The sequence below is a fragment of the Chenopodium album genome, chromosome 7 (assembly GCF_948465745.1).
Source record: "Chenopodium album chromosome 7, dcCheAlbu1.1, whole genome shotgun sequence".
In the NCBI taxonomy this organism is placed as follows: domain Eukaryota; kingdom Viridiplantae; phylum Streptophyta; class Magnoliopsida; order Caryophyllales; family Amaranthaceae; genus Chenopodium; species Chenopodium album.
In genome coordinates this window covers 5020910-5042153 of record NC_137840.1, presented here as the reverse complement: position 1 = coordinate 5042153, position 21244 = coordinate 5020910, and the positions used below count along the sequence as shown (strand labels likewise).

General features: G+C 35.3%; 2 protein-coding genes across 4 annotated transcripts; one reads left to right on the top strand and one right to left on the bottom strand.

Moving 5' to 3' along the window:
- Nucleotides 1–8045: 8045 nt before the first annotated feature.
- Nucleotides 8046–16742, bottom strand: LOC145638846 (putative prolyl 4-hydroxylase 3). 2 transcript variants are annotated; one of them, XM_081689888.1, is made up of 8 exons: nt 16278–16742; nt 16108–16192; nt 11596–11693; nt 11325–11422; nt 10035–10164; nt 9733–9920; nt 9438–9532; nt 8046–8388 (listed from the first exon to the last, which is right to left on the bottom strand). In XM_081689888.1, exons 1-7 carry the CDS (start codon nt 16460–16462, stop codon nt 9459–9461), a joined length of 858 nt encoding a protein of 285 aa, XP_081546014.1. In that variant the 5' UTR covers nt 16463–16742; the 3' UTR covers nt 8046–8388; nt 9438–9458. The 2 variants fall into 2 exon arrangements, with proteins under 2 accessions (XP_081546014.1, XP_081546015.1); XM_081689889.1 differs by having other exon boundaries at nt 8046–8383.
- An 805-nt stretch (nt 16743–17547) lies between these two features.
- On the top strand, nt 17548–20628 carry LOC145640826 (uncharacterized). Of its 2 annotated transcripts, none has more exons than XM_081692063.1 (3): nt 17548–18167; nt 18965–19025; nt 19572–20628. In XM_081692063.1, the coding sequence occupies exon 3, from the start codon at nt 19890–19892 to the stop codon at nt 20535–20537; it is 648 nt and encodes a 215-aa protein (XP_081548189.1). In that variant the 5' UTR covers nt 17548–18167; nt 18965–19025; nt 19572–19889; the 3' UTR covers nt 20538–20628. The 2 variants fall into 2 exon arrangements, with proteins under 2 accessions (XP_081548189.1, XP_081548187.1); XM_081692061.1 differs by having other exon boundaries at nt 19560–20628.
- The last annotated feature ends 616 nt before the right edge of the window (nt 20629–21244 follow it).

Genomic DNA, 21244 nt, shown 5'->3' with positions numbered 1-21244 from the left:
AACCCTTGCTTGAATCGGTGATTTCCATCCAACAGAGTGCTTTTGTTCCGAAGAGATTAATTTCTGATAATGCTCTAGTGGCTTTTGAGGTCTTTCATGCTATGAAGAGAGGGGTTACGGGTCGGGATGAGACGGCGGCTCTAAAACTAGATATGAGTAAGGCATACGACAGGGTAGAATGGATATTTTTGGAGAAGGTGATGGCTAAGTTTGGCTTCCGGATTGCTTGGATTAATCGTATTATGCAATGTCTGTCAAGTGTGTCCTTTGCGTTTAAATACAATGGGACAATTCAAGGGTCTCTTGTTCCTTCTCGAGGGTTAAGGCAGCCGGGGGATCCAATATCCCCCTATCTTTTTCTTCTTTGTGCCGAAGCTTTCTCCACTCTAATTTCTAAAGCGGTTACTGAGAAAGAGATTAGTGGGGTTCGGATATGTAGAGGTGCTCCCAAGATTTCACATTTGTTTTTTTTTGCGGATGATAGTGTTATCTTTGCCAAAGCAAACTTGCGAGAATGCTCTAAGGTTGTTGAGATTATCTGTACATATGAAAGAGCATCAGGTCAGAAAGTTAATATGAGCAAGACTGAAGTGGCATTTAGTAAGGGGGTGGCGTCTCATCAGAGAAGCTTGATTGTGGGAGCACTAGGAGTCAGTGAAGTCGATAGACATGAGAAGTATCTTGGATTGCCGACAATTATTGGGAGATCGAAGAAGGTGGTGTTCTCTTGTTTGAAAGAACGAATCTGGAAGAAGTTGCACGGATGGAAAAAAAAATTGTTGTCAAGGCCCGGAAAGGAGGTAATGATAAAAGCAGTTGCACAAGCCATTCCTACGTACATGATGAGCATTTTCAGGATCCCTGAGGGTTTGATTGATGAAATTCATGCCTTGTTAGCCCGATTTTGGTGGGGTTCGATTGGATCGGAAAGGAAGCTACGTTGGCATAGTTGGGAGAAATTGTGTATGCCAAAGTCGATGGGTGGGCTTGGTTTTAGGGACCTAAAATGCTTTAATCAAGCATTGTTGGCGAAGCAAGGATGGCGTTTACTTCATGGTGGGAATTCTCTTCTTCATGCTACTTTAAAAGCAAGGTACTTTAAAAATTCAGATTTTGTTGATGCTTTTAGGGGTCATGACCCGAGCTATAGTTGGAGGAGCATTTGGGGAGCGAAATCTCTTCTATTGGAGGGATTAAAATGGAGAGTGGGCAATGGGAGTTCTATTCGGGTTTGGGATGATGCTTGGTGCTATGGTGACAGCCAACACTATGTCCCAACACCACTCCCTAACCACGACCCTGAGCTCCGAGTGTGTAATTTGATTAACTTTGACAGTGGTTGTTGGGATGAAGAGGTTATTGCTGCTCAAGTGAATGCTGCGGATGCTCGGGCTATTCTTGATGTTCCTCTTTCGAGGTCGTGGCCGACTGATACTCGTTATTGGTGGCCAACAAAGGATGGGTTGTACTCTGTGAAATCAGGTTATTGGTTGGGTAGGATGGGGCATTTGCGCACTTGGGAACTTTTTCATGGCAACGATTCTTCAATTTTGTGGAAGAAGGTCTGGAATTTGAATGGCCCCCCCAAGCTATGTCATTTTATATGGAGAGCTTGTAAGGGTAGTCTTGGAGTGCTTGAAGTCCTATATGATCGTCACATACGCACATCAAAGGCTTGTACCATATGTAATGGTGGTGATGAGTCAATTATCCATGCGTTATTTTATTGTAAATTTGCTACGCAAATTTGGGCAGAGAGTAATTTTCTGGGGTTAATTGCGGATGCTCCAAAAACCTCTTTTGCTGAGTTTTTTCTTTGGGTGGCTGATTGTGTTGATGGGGTGATGTTGAGGTTGTTTTGCTCTCTGACGTGGGCTGTATGACACTGCCGCAACAAGACAATATTTGGGGATGAGGTGGTGACTGATGTGGTGGGTGTGGCTGTGGGTTTTGCTAAGCTTTGTGTGGACTATTGCTCTTACAATGTGAAGATTAAGGTGAACAGCCCTGCACTGTGTTCTGGCAGCTCAAATGCAAGGTGGAAGCCACCTGTTGCCCTTGCTGTTAAAGTCAATGTAGATGCTCATATAATGGGTGATGTTGGGGTGTGCTATGGTGTGGTTATAAGAAACGCTGCAGGTGAAGTCCTGATGGCTGTTGTGAAGCGTCTCGATGTGAAGTGGGCTGCTGATTTAGCTGAGGCAGGGGCTGCAGCTTATGGTGTGCAATTGGCTAGCAGATTCGGATATGAGGACATTATTCTTGAGTGTGATGCTCTTAGTGTGGTCTTGGCTGTGAACAATCATTATGAAGGGGCTGCTCCTGTGTTTCTATTTTTTGATGATATTGCCCGTAGTAGTACTTATTTTTCTTCTTTTAAATGTAATCATGTGAAGCGGGGTGGGAATGTTGCTGCACATTGTGTAGCTAGATGGGATACGTCAATCTCTTCGGAACGTATTTGTATGTCGAACTTTCCCCAAAGTTTAATAACTTTGGCGGAGATGGATTTAATTTAAATAAAACCCGCTTGCTTGTTAAAAAAAAAAAAAAAAAAAAAAAAAGTTAAAAAAACATACTCCACTAGTCCAACTTCTCCACTACTACTCCACTGAAGAAGTGAAAGGAAGATTCTACCCAAAATTTCCCAAAAAAAAAAAAAAAAAATCTACCAAAAGTCCCAAATCAATTGTTTTCTTCTATACTCATTCCATCTCATCAACCAAGCTAAATCCTCACAATATTTACTTCACCTCAAGCTCAATTGTTTTCGTCAGTTAATTTGGGGAAATCTAAGGTAATTTTCTTCTCTCTTCTAGATATGAAATTTGAGTATTCTCTATAATTAGGTTTTTTAAAATTAATTTGGGGTATCTACGGTTTGAATCTTTAGTTAGTATCAATTTGGTTAGATTTGTATTTTTGGTTTGGTGGTTATGAAATTAGTAATACTATCTAAGAAATGATAGAATGTATAGGTAATTTCATGGTAATTCTCTGTTTAGTATTATTATTACTTAAAACATCCTATTTTACTATGCTAATAATTTGCAGTACTCCATTTTTTTTCCCCACTTTTGTGCAATAGAATTTCATGTTATTAATGGGAAATCACACTTGGTACTATCCATTCGTTGTTTGGTATAGTTTCGAATTTTTGCTCCCATAATAATATTTTTGTAAGCTTTTTTGTCTATCATGCTTCAAGCTGTGAAAATTAATGAGTCATTGTGTAACTCTGGTTTTATTGTTTTATCCAAACTATTATCTTATGCATCTAATATTTGGTTATTTGACTACAACTTTGTCCCTCTTCTTCTTCTTTGCCTTGAACGCCTTAATCCCATTAGTGGGGTCGGCTACATGAACCAACATGAGGATTTCTTAGGAGGTCACCCATCCTTAGTACAACTCTTAATCATTGTGTCTCATGCCAAGCGATGTGACAAAGTTTTACACTGGCTGTAACCCTCCTCCTTTATCCAAGCTTGGGACTGGCAGTGGCGGAGTTACAACTTTGTCCGTGAATTTTAAATTAGATTTTGCTTACCAATGTCAATTTTTCCATTGGAAAAAAATTAATTTATGAGTATATGACTTCTTGGTGGCCAGTAGCTCTTTGTAATTGTGACCACTGACCAATAAACTAGCAGCCATTTCATAAACTAAAGGATAAACTACTATTGTGCAAATGAGAACTTTCCTTACCCTATTTGAATTGAGATATAACAGAATCTCTGCTACACTAATAAATATATGTTGGACACACCTTCATATTTATTATTGTGCTTGAACAATTCTACTGCGTATTTGCTTTTTCATGTGTAATGTGTTCAATATCACATTGTTCCATAAAGACATACTAATATACCCATCAATGGACGTGATAATGTAGAAATTTATAGAATTTGAGGGGGGTGTATAAGAGAACTAAAATCTGTCTTCTTAGTTGATGATGAATCATGGGAATATCAGTTGTTAAACTCTTTTAACTTGATTTTGTGGCAATTTGATGTACTCTAAATATAAGCACAATATGATGTACTCTGTCTAACTAATGATCTTTTTTTCTTTCAGCATGGACCATATTATTTACGATGAGCCTGTTCATTCACCAGACGAAATAGAGTATGTGTGTACAATAGAGGAAGAAGCCACTGTTCATAGGACGGAGAAAGAAGCCGATGTTCCTATTTCACCTGTAGTTCCAGTTGAAAGCACTCATGTGGATGCTCACACTATGCAACCTGTATTTGCTGCTTTAGATAAGGAACGGAGCCTAGTTTGGCTGGAATTTCTCACACTTGACAAGGCAGAATCTAGTGATGGGAAACAAAGGTCAATTTGCAAACATTGCCAGAAATAATCCTTCATTTCTGATCCCCGTTATGGAACTCAGAATATGCTCATACATCTTAGAAAATGCAGCGCATATGAGAGACATATGAAAAACCAAGGAGTAAACAAAGGTAAAGTGATCTTTAGCCAGACAGTGTATAGAGATTTGGTAGCTAAAGCCATAATAAAACATGGATATGCTTTTTCTTGGGTTGAACATGATGGTAATAGAGAAATTCATGCATATTTAAATGATGAAGTAAAATTCATTTCTAGAAACACTGCTAAAGCTGATTGTTTAAGAATGCATAAAACTTTGAAGACTCAGTTAAAGGAAACTCTTTGTAAAGTCTCTAGTCGTATCTCATTGACTTGTGATGTATGGACTTCTTGTCAAACTGAGGGATATTTGTGTTTGACTGCTCATTATGTGGATGATAATTGGAAATTAATTAGTACAGTATTAAATTTTAGTCATATTGACTCGCCACATACTGGAAAAACCATGTATACTGCTGTGTTGTCCATGCTTCAAGATTGGGGTATTGATGATAAGATTTTTTGCTTCACATTAGACAATGCCTCTAGTGATGATAAAATGCAAGATTATTTGAAAGAAACTCTACTTGCAAGAGATGCTTTGTTGTACAATGGTGAATTTTTTCATGTACGATGTGCTACACATGTATTAAATCTCATTGTTAAAGATGGACTTAAGGTCATTGAACATATTGTTGAGAAAGTAAGACTTTGTGTGAAGCGTGTTAAATATTCTGAAACAAGAAAAAATACTTTCCGATCTTGTGTGAATTTAGCTAAGATAAAAGAAACAAAATCGTTGTGGCTTGATGTTCCAACAAGGTGGAACTCTACATACATGATGCTTGATAGGGCTATTTTATATCGTGAGGCTTTTAAGGAAATGTCCGAAGTTCAGCATTGTTGTCCTAGCTTCGAAGAGTGGGATTTACTTGAGAAAATTCTGGACGTTTTAGAACCGTTCCATGAGATAACTGAGTTGTTTTCGGGAAGTGATTATCCTACCTCAAATCTGTATTTTGGGAATATTTGGAAAATTCTTATGCTATTGATAGAGTTGGAGCGGGATGATAATGTCATTTTGAGGACAATGGCAATAGAAATGAAGAGCAAGTTTGACAAGTATTGGTTCAACTCTGAAGAGGATAACTATAGCATGTTATTTGCATTTGCTGTGATTCTTGATCCTCGTTGCAAATTATCTGTGTTAAAGTTTTGTTATGAAAATTTATTTGGAGAATTAGAAGCTACCTTGAGAGTTAGTGAGCTTCAATTTAAGTTGGCAAAGTTTTACAAGCTATATACCCAAAATGGAATATCAACACTGATGTGGGAAATGCTGCAAGCTCCAATACCTCCACAAGTACTTCCTCTAGAAACCGCAAGCGGAAATTCGACTATTTTGCGGTAATTGTTCTTCTATTTTTGCCAGTGTTTTGATATCATGTTTTAGAATTCTACATCTTTACCTTCTGTTTTTTTATTTATTTTTTTATTTTATATTTTTTTTATGCTAACTAACTTCTGTTTTCTACTCTTTTTTTTGGTACTACCTTTACCTTCTGTTTTCTGTTTTTTTTTTTTTTTTTTTTTTTTTTTTTTTTTGGTGTTATTCCAGCTTTCTGAATCTTGTCTTCTGTTATTGTTATGTTTAGTTTATATATTTAGTCATCAATTTCTGGTTTTTTGTTCAGCTAATTTCTAATTTCTAATTTTTGCTTTTTCTAATGTTAATTTCAGTCATATGACAATAAAGAGGCCACTTCTACTTTAGATGAGAGGTCAATATTGGATATTTATCTCGAGGAGCCTAAACTTGATCGGACGACAGATCTTGACATATTAGCTTTTTGGAAAGAAAATGAACATCGATATAAAAAACTTTCCCATCTTGCTAGAGATATTTTGGCTGTGCCCTTGACAACCGTTGCTTCGGAATCAACTTTTAGCATAGGAAATCAAATATTGAATAAATGGAAAAGTTCTTACATTCCTGAAAATGTGGAGGCGTTAATAACAACTCGTAGTTGGATGTTTTCTTATGAAAGTAAGTGTTTTTTTTAACTTTTTTTACATATGTATACCTTTATTGTTGCACTTATAGTGTATTTGATTATATTATTGGTTTAAAAAATATAGTTTACGTTATATTTGTAAATTCATATTTATAATTTGCTTTTTATGTTTATGTAGCAAATGAAGATGATGTATTTGTTGGTTCTTATGTGGATTGGGCTCCAATCGAAACACGTGCTTGAACTCTAGGGTGGAATATTGGAGTATGAATTTTTTAGAATGTTAGTTTGGTTGCTATCTTTGTCAATTAGAACTTGTAATATTGAACATTTTGTTATGTACACATGAACGTAGAATTATTGTACCACTTTTTATCAACACTTGTAAAAGTTCACTAATTAAATATTAATTTACTATTAAACTAATGTTTTGGAGCTTAATTTTAAAGTTTTTGCATACAATTATTCACTAGAACTTTAGTAAATTTTTTTAGTAGGTGAAGGGATCGTGGCAAAATACAAGTCATTCATTTTCAATCTCAATCGTTTCACCAATTTATTTTAAGTTTAATAACCAAGTCGGTTTGGTTGAGGATATTTTGATTTGGGCATTACAAATAAATTTTTAATAACCAAGTCGGTTTGGTTTAGGCTATTTCGATTTGGCATGTTATGGTCAAGTAATTTAGGCTTAAATCGGTTTAGGTCATTTTGGGTATAAGGTAATTTTAGTTCGGGTCATTTTGGAGTTTGGGTATTTTCGGGTCAATAAATGGTCAAGTCAATTTGGTCGGGTTATTCTGGGTATCGAGTCAATTTTGGGTTAGGTCACTTTGGGTATAGTCAGGTCGGGTCAACTTCGAATATTAGGTCAAGGTCGAGTCAATTCCACTTCGGATCGGGTATGGGTCAGGTCAGGTCAATTTCCGATTTCGGGTCAATTTTGAGTCGTTTTGGGTCATGGGTCGGGTCAAGATTGCCAGGTCTTCACAACATCATGTGCCAACTGCCAGCTTGATTGTCCTAAAGGTTTTTCTCTATGTAAGTTACCCTCAAAGTTTTGTGCTCAAATTAAATTTTTATTTGCAATTTACATGTGTATGTGGGTTCTTGGTCGAAGCAATGATAAGACCATTAAGTAATTGTTATATACACCCCTATTGATATCTTAGTTCCTTGATGATTAAATATTGTAAAATTTGATCTTATAAAGTTACATAATGAAAATGAACAAAAAAATTATATTTTCTAAATTTCTCTCCATTCTTCTCCTGTACTTTCCTTTTTTTTTTTCTTCTTTTTTTTTTTTACTTAAGCTTTCCCATACAAACAAAGGAAAACCTTTTTAATCACATTTTTTATCAAAACAGAGTATAAGTGACTAAGTGGAATCAAGTTGATTATTCACAAATGCTTTGCTGGCTTTGATAGAAAACAGATTTTGGGAAAATGATTTTCTCAATTTCAAGCGGAAAACGGTAAGTGAATTACGGAGTAACAAATTTTTATTAAAAAAGGGCCCCACGGGTGTTGAAATAAGTACAAAAATTGGCATGCTTATTGGGAACGCATTCCAGCAGCACCAAAGTACAGAGAAATACTGAAATAAAAAGGGAATAAAAGCATAAGTGATCCAGAAAATGAAGAACAGAATAAAAATGAACTCTCTATTGGAAAATTTTGCCACCAAATCATGAAACACTATACATCTCATAGTTCACATTGTAGCAACCGTGCATATCCCTGAAAAAATTAGAATGTGTACCACAAGCAGGAAAACCAATTAACCAATATAGCCATATAGTATATACTCTTAAGCCGCATCAACGTTACTATCTTAAATTTTGTTAAAGTACTTATCTATTCACCAATACAATCACTAATGTGTTAGTAACATAGGCATGCAGTTGCGGTAGGACCCAAAAAACTCGGCTTCAAAATGGTTGTCGATGGACATCTGGTAAGATATAAGCTAGAAGGGCTGGCACGATCTGTCCTGTCAAATGGATAACATTCTAACAACGTTATTGAAATGCTTGACATGACCAATCCAGCAGATCACATATTTTCTAAATGCTATTCTCTCCAAAAAGTTATAACTGGTATGGCACCTCCAAGTTCTACATGGACATTTTCTCTATAAAAGTTACACTAAACACTTATCAATCTTGTCACCTCCCAATAAACAAGAAAGTAATCTTGTGTCCAGCTATAATGGCTGAATGTTATCCAAAACAAATCATTAGCACTTGCACATTAGAAACCACATCTTATAAGTACTTTCTTCATCCTAGTATACTTACGAATATATAATACTGCATTACATAAATTGAGGATGTGTTACCTAATATTATTTTAATAGTAAAGTATATGTGATGGGAGTTCATGAGAAAGGTACGGGTGAAAGGAGATAGTGGATCGAACAGGAGATATGAGGAAACAATGTGAGACCATTTCCAAAAGCAGTGTTCCAAACTATTAGAACATATGAAAAGGAAAGCATTCAAATTACATTGGGATGGAGGGAGTATGAAGAAAAATGGTGGTTTTTTCCAACAGTATTACCCAATTCAACAATTTATACAATGTTTATCTTATTACATTTTCAAAAAACATAATCTTTAGTAAAATTCCATTAACCACACATAACAGTTCACTGAAATCATTCTAGCTAAAGTATATCAAAAACCATATGTTCAGTTTGAAAGAAGTAAAAAATTTAAATCAGCAAGTAGTGCTAATGTGCTATTTATTGATGTGTAAAATCTACTGCACAAGGCTGAGCAGAACAGTAGAAAACTACATAAAAGACCTTTCCATGATTTTTACATACAAGTATAACTCTGAGAAAATCTTTGTGTCTCTGTTGGCTTCTAGGTTGTCCATGAAGTCTATGTACCATGTAGAAATATTTATAGAAAATTCAGAAAATACCTGATTAAATTCTAGACTTGAATCGATAACGATTTTAACTTTTTCATGATTTCAATGTTATGACTAAAAGTCAAAGATAGGGTACACAGTGCATCCAACAGTCATACTTACGGTAAATCACCTTGATGATGCCTATATCTTGTATTCCTCAACATGCATCCATTTTGTAGATGACCACTTGTTTCCTTTAATAACTGGGCAGCCACCTAAAACACATCAAGACAAGATTGACAACATCAGACCCATCTGTATGAGCAGCTTGAGAATGGCTAGAGTAACTACTTGAAGAGCCACAAATTTATCATTAAAAAAGCCCAAAATACCACACAGCACTACTACTGTCATGGGACAAACGAGGGGATGGGTATTGTTAGTTTTTTCCCACATGGAGTTGAAATTAACTGACCATGAAGGCTAGAAGAATCTAATGTCGCATCAGGCCTCATGCTCCAGAAAAGTAAGGCATCACCCATCTTTGGTCTTACAGATAAGCCCCTTTTAGCACATTCAGACCGCTCATTCCACCCTGGCAGAGAACTAAAATTCCCTCGAGAAGCTGGAAAAACAGTCTCACCACCCTCTTCAACATCTGATCTACATTAAGAATACCAAAAAATTAGAAGTGGAAAAGAGAACACACTCAAAGGGTGAATCAAAAGTTCAATTCGAGTGAGCTACGATGCCAATAGGTTGGTTTAGAGATCTTACAAGTACATTAGAACAGTAGCAATCCTTTGGCCGCCATTCTTTTTGTTGAATTCATCAAGGAAGTAATCATAGTGAGGTTCATACTTCTGACCCTCTTCATAGTGAAGAATCTGCAATCCCTCACCATGCTCTGTAGATAAAGAGAAGCAAGAAATAAAGAGAAGCCAATAGAGTTGAATATCATTTTTATGAATCCCAAAATTAAAATTAAAAGAACAATAATAGACTAATAGTATAGTACGAAGTACTAACTAATAAATAACTTATCAGAAGAAAAATAATTCAAGGTTTTCCAAGAAAACATATACAAAGTTACATCAGTAGTCACTCTCATCACTCATCACTTCATCAGGGTCACAAGAGGAAAAATCACGAACCCAAAATTCAAAATCTACTATTTTTTAATTAGTCAAGAAGTTATAGGTTCAATGTTTGTTTGATATGGATAATTAGTCATTGACTAATTATCCATATCAAAATCTACTATTTAAAACATTGAACCTATAACTTCTTGACTAATTTTGATATCAAACTCAATCAGGTTCAATGTTTTAATTATCCATATCAAACAAACACTTTTGCATTTGTTGGAACTACTGATTAAGTATTTTGGTATCATGATAATACCATCCAAGGTATAATTTAATACCAACACGTGTTATTAGAGTCATTCATGATTCAAAGTTTTTAGGTAGAGAATTCCTCAAATAGAGGATTTCAAATAAAGAATTAAGGCCAATGAATTTGCGGCAAGAGGCACCATTGAACAGTCAATTCAGTTAGAATATCTTGGGGATTGTCAAAGGAAGAACACCCCCCACCCCCCCCCCCCCCCTCCCCCCCAAAAAAAAAAGGAAAAAAAAAATTAGGGACCATCTTGAGTTCATCAAAAGTTAGGACCACCTTGAGTTCATTGTAGGTTAGGACCACCTTGAATTCATTATATGTTGGGACTTTTAAATTAGATCACCAATAGTTGGGACTAGTGGCGTCAATATCTCCAAACAGAAGTACTTAATAATTGGGGCAAGCATTACCATTAATATTTTCATGATGCTTTTCTTACACAATGAATATATTCATTTACCATCAGTCCTAACACCTGCCAAACAAACATTATTTTTATCCCCAAAACATAAAAACCTGAAAAATGATCCGAGCAATGTAAAGTAATGTTCTGGAGTGGGTTTGGACGTGGGGAAGGCAGGGTTATCAAACTCATATATAATGAGGGGACTATTCTTGGTACAAAGTTAAATTACCAGAAACATCAGTCATTGCATCTCTTACCTACAGGAATGAAGGTAAAGTCTGCTATTCTTTTCTCTATGTCCCTTATAATTTTGTCTTGACCTCTTCTCAAAAACATTCCAGAACTAGTTCGCACCCTGCACATATGATCAAGGTAGATGTTACATCTTTAGTGTGTTGTCATATGTATACTACATATAATATCAAAAGAAATTAACAAACGGAAGAAACTAATGGGCTATCATAATGCCACAATTCAATAAAATTCAAAGGCTGCACCATTACATGTAAGATTGTTCAGTAAACAAACCTGCTGTCCTTGCTCCGACCAGTTTTACTATCAACAACAGTTGACTTTGCCATATGAGGTTTAGCCAAGTCAATAAGATATTCACATTCCTCCTTAGACTGCAGAAATCAGATTCTAGAATTAACATTTGGCAAGCATAAGCACAACAATCAACAGCACAAACAAGTGCCCCCCAGGAAGGGGAAACTCTGGAACTTAGCAGATGAGGCCTTTACATGTCTCAATAGAGTGACAATAAGCAAAAATAGTCTGGCATCTATTTTATACCTCTGCACCTTTTCCTGATGTAAGGAATGGCTCCATCCATATCTCACTTAGAATCACGATTCTAAGAACATGCCTTCACTCACCCTTTTACACTTATCTAGAGGATTCTTTCTAATTTTATTTTTGGAGATCATGACCAAGTAGAAAATAAATTAAACCTTTGGCAAACCACACCCCACCATAAAATTCTCAATTATTTTTCTCAAATGAATATCTCAATGGTTAGCAATTCTTGGCACATTTGTAAAACTAAATGTCTAGTGATAAGTCCTAATTTGTACACATTTTAGGTGCATATCTATTCTCATTTGCTTATAGTTTTAGGGGTGTTAGGCGCATATTTACATTATTTGCTTAAGTTGTGCTCTACTACTCTCTGTTTATGTGTTTTGATGAATTTAGGTGATTTAAATGCAACTAGATTACGGTTGGCTAATCTTAATAATCATGATATATGAAACTACATCGCTCAAGGATCTCAACTCATGTCTTCAAGACAAAATTGAGCTAGAATGAAGCAAAACCTTGATGAAAAACTTAATGAATATGAGTTTCATCCAATATTTTGATCATAACTTTTTATCTAAGAGCGACCTACGTGCCTTTGAGTCCACGGTGGACAAATAAAGGCGGTTTCTTAGAGGATTAGTTTCCTTAAATTATCTTAATTCCTAGCTTTATTATAAATACTCCTTGGCTTTATATGTTAGGGCCTTACTTTAGAACCCTAGTTTTCTCTCTAGCTTTATTTATTGTATTATGAAAATTTTATGCTTTCTTATTAACTAGGTTAAACCCCGTGCAAATGCACGGTTGTTGAATAATTATGATAATAATATATTAAATAAAAATTAATGAATCGATTCATTAGGTATTAAAGTGCATGAAATATATTAAAACAATTAAATCATGTGAGAAAAAATATTTATAGTTATAATGTGCAAGTTGATATTTTAGGAAGTTTATTTTAGATTTTATATATATATATATATAAAAAAATAAAATAAAATAAAATCATAATCTAAATGCAATCTTTATTTTTATATAATAACGATTTTTTTTAGAACGTAATTTTGGAGGGAATTTTTTAATAATATGTTGCCAAGTGTTCCTTCAGATTCGCTTTTAGTAGTATGTAATTGATTCAAGATTTGGCTTTTTTGTCTTCTCTTTACTTTCTTTTAATGGTTAATCATGCCTGCTTTAATATTAATTGTCCTTTTGTTATTATGTGTGAGTAGCTTCCAAATTCTAGATTTAGGCTGAGCCTAGCTATGATTGAAACTTGATTTATTCTTTTAAATTCACAACTAATTTTTTATGTGTTGGTGTTTAATTAATTGTGCTTATGCCAATACTAGATTAGGAATAATTGGTATTGTTATTAATTCATTGCCTTAATCGCAACGGGAGATAAGCTTTGACAAATTTGATTAATTAATTGACGTGAAATTATCCACGAAAGTAGGAAGAACGAATTGTTGGGAAATTTGGGTGACAGACATAATGTCTTTAATTTACATCATTCCACGGAAGTAGGTTTAATTGTTGATTAGGAAAGTCATTGACAACTCATAAGAGATTTTTAGCATTTTATAGGGCGTATCTTTCCTTGTCAACATATAATTGATTAGTTGGGATAGGATTTTTCTTGTATTGATTATGATAGTGGTGATACTTAATTCTAGATGTTTAAATTATTTTATGCTTTTTTTTAGTAATTTAATAATCTCAAACCTATACAGTATACTTGATTGACTCAATAGTTAAAATTTATAGCAACCTAATATTGATACTACCTTCTGTGTGCAATCGACCCTAACTTACCCTACTACATAATAAGGAGATTTTAGTTAGGTTTTTATTATTTTTGTTAAGTGTGCAACCTTTCACGGGTCAATAATTCTAGGTTACATGGACACAACATTCACCGTCTCGAACATGAACACCGTGTTAGACACCGACACTTGTGAGACACACGACAATACGTCTCGGAACGTATCCTACTATTATATGAGTTGTTCAACTTTTTCTAATAAGAAAATTTAAGTAAAGTAAGATATATAAGGTAATTGTTAAACAATATGAGTGCCTTCATATATAGTATGATCCAAAAAGAGGACGGAATGACAATTATATGCTTAAATTCTTATATATAATATATTATATGAATTTTAACATCCCGAACCCATGGCCCTTATTTTAAGATAGACGTTTTCTCGTATCCGTATCCGTTCTTGTGCAGCTTGCCCTTGCCCCTTGGTGCCCACCACCACACTACCCCCTAAAGAGCTTTATTTAATTTATAGCCCTATATTCTAGTGAATACCTACTTAACAATGACACAATAATGGGCTATTTGGAGGGGCAAATTTGGGGTCATCCACCATATTTTGGGGCAAGGAAGACCATGATGGTGTTAATTTTTCAAGGCGAGGTCCCGAAGTATAAGTTTGAGGAGCAAGAAGTCTAGAAAACGCGGGACCCTTGTAGAAGGTTTCGAGCTTCTCTAAAAGGCTCTTTTGGAGGGTATTCTACCGAGGATGACTCGAGAATATTCAAAGATGATCTTGTACATAGTAGAATGTTTCTAAGTTCTTTTATGTATGTATATATGAGTTGTAATGTTCTAGAATGTTCTAGGAGTGTCATGTATATTCTAGGCATAGGAAGTGTGTAAAACCTCCTAGTATGTAGTTCATTTGAAGGTGTGAACATTATAAAAGGTAGTCTAGAACCCTCCATTTGAGGAGGTTATGAAGTCTTGGGATAGAAGAAAGGATGCCTACAAATAGGTCATCTCATTCATTTGTAATTTGAGCCAACAAATTTGTATTTTCTTTTAAAGGAATCAAAGCTAGCACACTTAGCCTAGGATAACAACGGGAATAATAACTAGAGTCTCCTAGTGAACCACGTGCAAGGGGGACTAATGGAATTAGTCCACACATGACATGTGGTATCAGAGGTAGTAGTGGCGGTCTTTTGCGCAAGGTGTTAGCTATTGTGTGGACAAAAGTGCTGAAAGTAGGAAACCGGAGGTGTTACGATGCAATCGTCGCAACTCAAGGAGAATGTTGGTCCAACAAGGTGGTCGATGAGGCAACAAAGAAGAAGATTCAAACAACCACAGAGTTTTATGGTCGTATTACCAAGTTGGAGGCTAGATTTTAGGCCAACTCCGACGATGTCGAGGGATTGAAGACACTCACAATGGACCGAGATGTCTAAGGGGTGAAGACTTGCTACAAATCCAGTACAGGGCATCCACGGGATCAATAGTCGCATTCTACTCTTGGAGTTAGGGGCGGCGACAGTGGCATCGGGAGCAAAGGAGGCGGTCCATGAGCTTGTCACGTGCTGACTAATCCCCTGAATTTACATAATCCAAGGCTGAAATTCGACCATGCTATACCAAACACACAAGCACGCCAGCTAAACAGAATATTATTTGGATATACAAACATGCAACTACAAATTTTAAGTTAATCACTAATAAAATGTGTATCTCATTTTAAATTCGAAGATTATGACTAAGCAAAAAACTATAATAAACCTTTGGCAAATCGCACCGCCCCACCATAATTTGTAATTATTGTTTTCAAATGAATATCCCAACAATCAGCATTGCCACATTTGCAAAAATAAAGAAAATTATAGAAAAGTTGTTAATTGACTAATTCTACCTCTCAAATGTGTATGTAATGTCTAACAAAAAAGGGTTATTCAGCTTACAATCAAAATCTCTCACCCAACATAACTCTCAAAAACTTTTCCTAAATGAATACCACAAGAAACATTTGAGATTTTAAGCTCCTAGGCATATGGATGCCACACAACTTAAATATACAAGACATGGAACAATGTGGTAATGCCGAAAAAGCATCATCAACCCTACTGGGTTAAGAATTAACAACATGACAGAGATCACAAGAAATTTCAACTATCAGGCTATTCCAATTATTGTTTTCAACTGATTGATCACAATCATTACTCACACTACTTCAAATGCCCACCAAAACTTTTCCAGAACCTAAATTTATTTATTCTACATTTGAATTTCGACCACGGCACACCAAACACATCTAAAAACAAAAATTATTCAGATACATAAACATGCAACCACAAATTTTCATACATTGTCAATTAGATCATCATCAATCAAGTAAACACATTGAAACTCCAGATTCAACACGAAATCGTCAATTATAATTCAAATTGAATAAATCAAAAATAAAAACTAACCAGGAAATGATGGTAAAGAAAAGCACGAGGCTCCCAAGAGAGAATCTCAACCCATTGTTCATCTCGCTTTCCAATCCCCTTACCTCTTCAATCAAAAACAACAAATCGTCAACAATCAACAACAACATCAATCAAAATGATGAAGAAATAATAATGCGAAAATTAAGTACCTTTCGAGAACCTTCCGACCGAAGTTACTGAGATCGTGAGCAGGTCTAGGGTCATTAGAAGATACAGGAAGAGAGAGAATGCCGAGAGCAAGAAGCAGAAGAAGTACAACACTTAGCATTAGCAACAATGATAATACTAGCGTTGATGTCGACGTTCTCTTCCTGCTTTGCCGGCTTTTCGCCATTGTTGACGCTTTCTTCACTTTCTCTATCCTCTCTGATTCGATTAAATTGAAAAATTGATTGATTGAATTGAATAATTGATAAAACCCTAAAATAGTCGATCAAATGAAATTTGTGTGATAAATGTGAAAAAGATTTGATTGAAATTGAGTTAATAAGAGATCTACAGTGGTGTAGTAAGTATGAATTTTGCTGGTTTTGAAATTTCTGTGTTCTGTTTTTTACAAGTTGTGTTGGTCTGGGGATACGAAAATGGAAGGAAGGTCAAAGGTGTGAAGATGGGGTCGGTCGTCTGATTTAGTCCATAAATACAACTACGAAATTACATGGATGCCCACTTTTCCGTATTTATCACTCGGAGTATTTATCACTTTATTTAAAAATAAAAAATAAAAAATAAAAAATAGTTGCACGTTTTAATTTTTTCAGCGCGCTATGTAGGATAATAAATTTTAGTGGTAACCAATTAAATACGAAACTATTAATTTCTTTTAGGATTAATAATTTAAATGACACGTAAGCAAAATTGAAGAATGAGATTTTCCAGTTTAAATTATTAAATATAAAATATTATTTTTTTTATATTAAAAATTTTATCTAAATAAATAACAAATTTTAGCACATACATATAAATCCCTAAACTTATAAAAGCACCAAGTATCATAATTTCAATAACTCCTTATGAACAGTGTGCTTTCCATATTGCCCCTATATTTTAACTTGCATTTCCTTATGAATAATGTGCTTCCCGAATTACCCTCAAAAATATGTGCATGTGCAATGCCATATGGTTTCTCTATTGCACTCCTGCATTTTAGCTAGCTTTTCTTTATCAATAGTGTGATTCCCGAAATACCCTTATACTATTGTGCATGTGAGGACCTATGTGGTCCCTCGGTATTTTCCACGTTGCTTTGATTTAACACGTGTGGGAATCACCTCTCTTCTTGTTGTCAAGCTTGATTTTATTTTGGGCGTGATTGCTGAGATAAGTTGGAGTCAATTTTTGATTAATTATTTTGCGAAATAGCTAAATTTATTTGGAGCCTCATTCTGACCGCAATTCTGCTCTTTCCAGATACACGGGGTAGATCTTCGTATTGTCGATTGATGCTTGCTCAGAAATTGTTGAACTGATTTGGAGCTTATTCCTGGATTAATTTGCAGCCGTACTTGCTGAGTATAATTGGGAGCTTATTGTGAGCGCGATTCTAGCACTTGCAAATACATGGAGTCCATGTTCATAGGGCTAATTGGTACTTGAGCAGCTTCTTAGCCGTTCATTTTCAATTTAATTAATTGTTATTTTTTGTTTAATTTTCTTATTAATCGTCAATTTTGAATTTAATTAGCACCTAATTAGCATAGCATTCATTACTAGCCTTAGTAGGTGTTACTCTGTATATGTCAGTTAGTAAAGTAGCAAGTAATTATATGATTGTTAACTATTTAGCAAGGTAATTAGTTTTAAAAGGGATGGAGATTCCAAGTGATGATTAATTATTTTTTTATCTTGGGAAGTTGTGCCTTTTGTTATAACATTATGTAGTTGTTCAGCTAATTACTTTGTATGAATAGCTTTGATTCAATTTTTAGTGTTGTTTCAACAAATCATTCTTTGGACCGATGGATCTTGGATGGGCAGCTTACTTGGGTTTTGGTGCTGAAATACTGCATTACACATCGGTCTGTCTTTGTTTATAATGGGTAAGACCATTACTCTTTTTTAAAAAATTGTTTATGTTTTGGAAAGTGGGCTTGGCTGCTTGTTTAGTGATAATAACTCTGTAAGGTTGTTATTATATCCGGCGCATGCTTACTTTATTGTAAGATTTACTTGGTGTACTCAGTTGTCTGCTATGTTTTACTTGAGCTTACTTTTGCTGGTTTTGTCTTAAACTGCTTTGTAGCCTAATAAATACAGGGGTAGGTGTTTATTTGGTTTCTTTCATATGCAACATACAAACCAAAGTCCATGGAGGTTACATTAGAGGTAATGCAAGTTGTAGATGTAGGTTTCACTGGTATGAGTCAATAACATTACAATATGAAACTTCTCACTATGAAAACCAGAACATTTAATAACTTGTTTGGGAATACTAGTCTTAAACTATGTACATTGAAGAACAGTTCATTGACTTGCTATGCTGCCCTAGCTTTGTGGTTCACTAATCATTACCTATGCACAAAAAATGCAATTGCTGGACTTGCAGTTCCTGACTTACAAATGTACTTCCTCTCAAATGACCATATTGGGATATTTATTGCCTAATTAACTTTGATATGCTTTACTAATAATAAGTCTGTGGACTCAAAATTTGATATCTGGCCTTTAATAGGCTAACATGGGTTTGTTAAGAAACACTGTTAATTCTACGTTTGGTTACATTGGTAGTACTTATGTTTAAATCACTTGTTTTGGGTTCCTAGAGCATAGTAGTGTTAAAGTAATGGAGTGCTTGTTTGTTTGGTCAAATGCTGATTTCTTTTTTTTTTTTTTTTAGGGTTTGACCTTCTTTTGTGCAGAGTTATGAGCTTTCAATGGCTGCAGATAAAGTTCCAGATGTAAGTGTATCTGAAGGCTAGCTATGTTCATTTGGTTTGGCTCATGTGTTGGTTTAGTTGATTTTTCCTACTATTTTCTATGTTCATTGCACAATGTTTTTGCTGTTTAAATAAGCTAGCTAAATTTCTTGTGTGGATTTGGTTGTTGCAGTAACTGCTTGTTACATCTGTCATAATTTTTAAAATTGTATGCCACATGTGTAACTAGCTAGGTAGAGTCATTCTATGTTCTGCCAATATTGTTTGTTGTTCTTCTTTGATGGACTATGTTGTATGTCTTTAATTGATTATTATTAGTTTAATATATATAAGATAGCTGATTTGGTTTTTTAAATGAAATACCTGCTACTATATCAGTATAATATTATGTTCTTAGATGGCTTTATGAATCACTTATTTGTTTATGTGATTATGGTTTGTGTTTAGAATTATTCCCTCCTTGTGAAATATGTTAGGACTTTTCGTACACGTAGCTAAGGTTGTTAGATGTCTAGGTTCAAAATTGACTGCATACATACCTTTCTCATGTCATAGGTGTGCACACAGGTGGGTGGGCATGAAACTCGGAAAGTTTCTATTTCTTTTTCCCGCCTCCTCCAGTAGGTTGTTGAATACCTGAAACTTCCTGTGCCAACTTACTATTTGGTGGATGTGAGAAATAATACTATGAAGGTTGTCATGGAAACTGATCCAGGCTTGGGTCCTTCTATGTATGAGGGTGGTCCAGCTAAAACAATTAGGGAATCTTGTGAAAAGGCTGTTGAGAATGTTGTTCGTTCTCTTCGGATGGAATTCAGCATTCAGGTTGAAGACTTCACTTCTAAGAAAATCAAAAGACTTGAGCGCTATGAGTTTCTGTATTAGATGAAGCGTATTGAGCTAGAAGAAATGGAAAGAGGAGCAGGGCAAGTCCCAGTTAAGTGGCCAACTGTGCCTGATCACAAGCGCCGCAAGAAATATGTCTGCATTGATTACATGGATGTATTTCACACTCTATCTTCGGAGACCAAAGTGCGTATTTCAGAAGTTGATTCCTTTAATGTTGGCCCTGATAAATTTGTATCATGGGTGACAATTTACGGATCTTCGATTACTACTAGAGTGGAGTGCTTTTTAAGTAATGTGCGTGCTGACTCTAAAGCAATTAAACAAGATGCAGCTAGGAAGGCTGTTGATTTCCTACGCATTACATACAATCTTGACATAGTTGATCTGAACTATGGGAATGGGATTTATGCTGGCATAAAGCGTTCTTTGGCTAGAGAGAGCTACTTAGCTGCTAAGGAGCGTGTGCTCGAGATTCAGGGTGCTCTTCACTTAGCTCCTTTTTTAGTTGAGGAAGGTTGTGTTACGCCTAAGTCTACTATCCATAGGATCCCAACACCTACTCTTCCTCCACCTCCACCTCACAAGCCAAGAGCTAGGCCATCTTTCAGTGCTCGCTATAGTGGCCAGCCCTCACCAGTCCCAGCTGAGTTGGACAACTTTTTCAAATGTAGGAAGTTTGAATAGTGTGCAACCGCATTTCACATAGAGTCCTAGCTTTGCAGTTTTAAGTGTTTTGTTTGCTTTGTTTGTTTGAGGTTTTAGAGTTATGGTGTATCACCATTTATCTGTACTTATGTTCCAAGTTAGATGAAACTGCTCTATGTGGTTGTACTGCTTTTCCAAAGTATGATGTATTCCATCTTTTTTGTACTTGATCAATGAAATACACTTCTCTTACCGTGTTTTACATTAGCAGAATATTTTTTTTTTGGGATAACCATAATGTTTTAATATAATGCTTTTCTGCCAGTAGATTCTACGCTTAACTGAACTACTTTACGCAGCCACTAGTTTTAGCCAAAATAAATGGCTAATTTTACCAGTGTGTTTTTTCCCAATCACAGGTGTAATTAGGTTCATCATTGCCATTAGATTTAGCTTACCTGCCAGTTAAACAACATATCTCATTTGTTGGGGTTACACTGAATTTATATTGCTACCATGAGTAAGTTCGCTATCTATATATTTCTGTTTCTAATTGTTAGTTATATACTTATAGCAACTTGTCAATTAAGCAGCACCACCAAAAAAGAAGATTTTTTGTTAAAGTAGAAAGTCTTTACATTGTATTTTAGATCGCTGCTTAACTGCTAAGAAAGGTCCTCCAAAAACTAGAACTAGCAGGCGTTTACAAGGTCTACAAGCTTTGTCTCAGACACCTGTTTTAATAA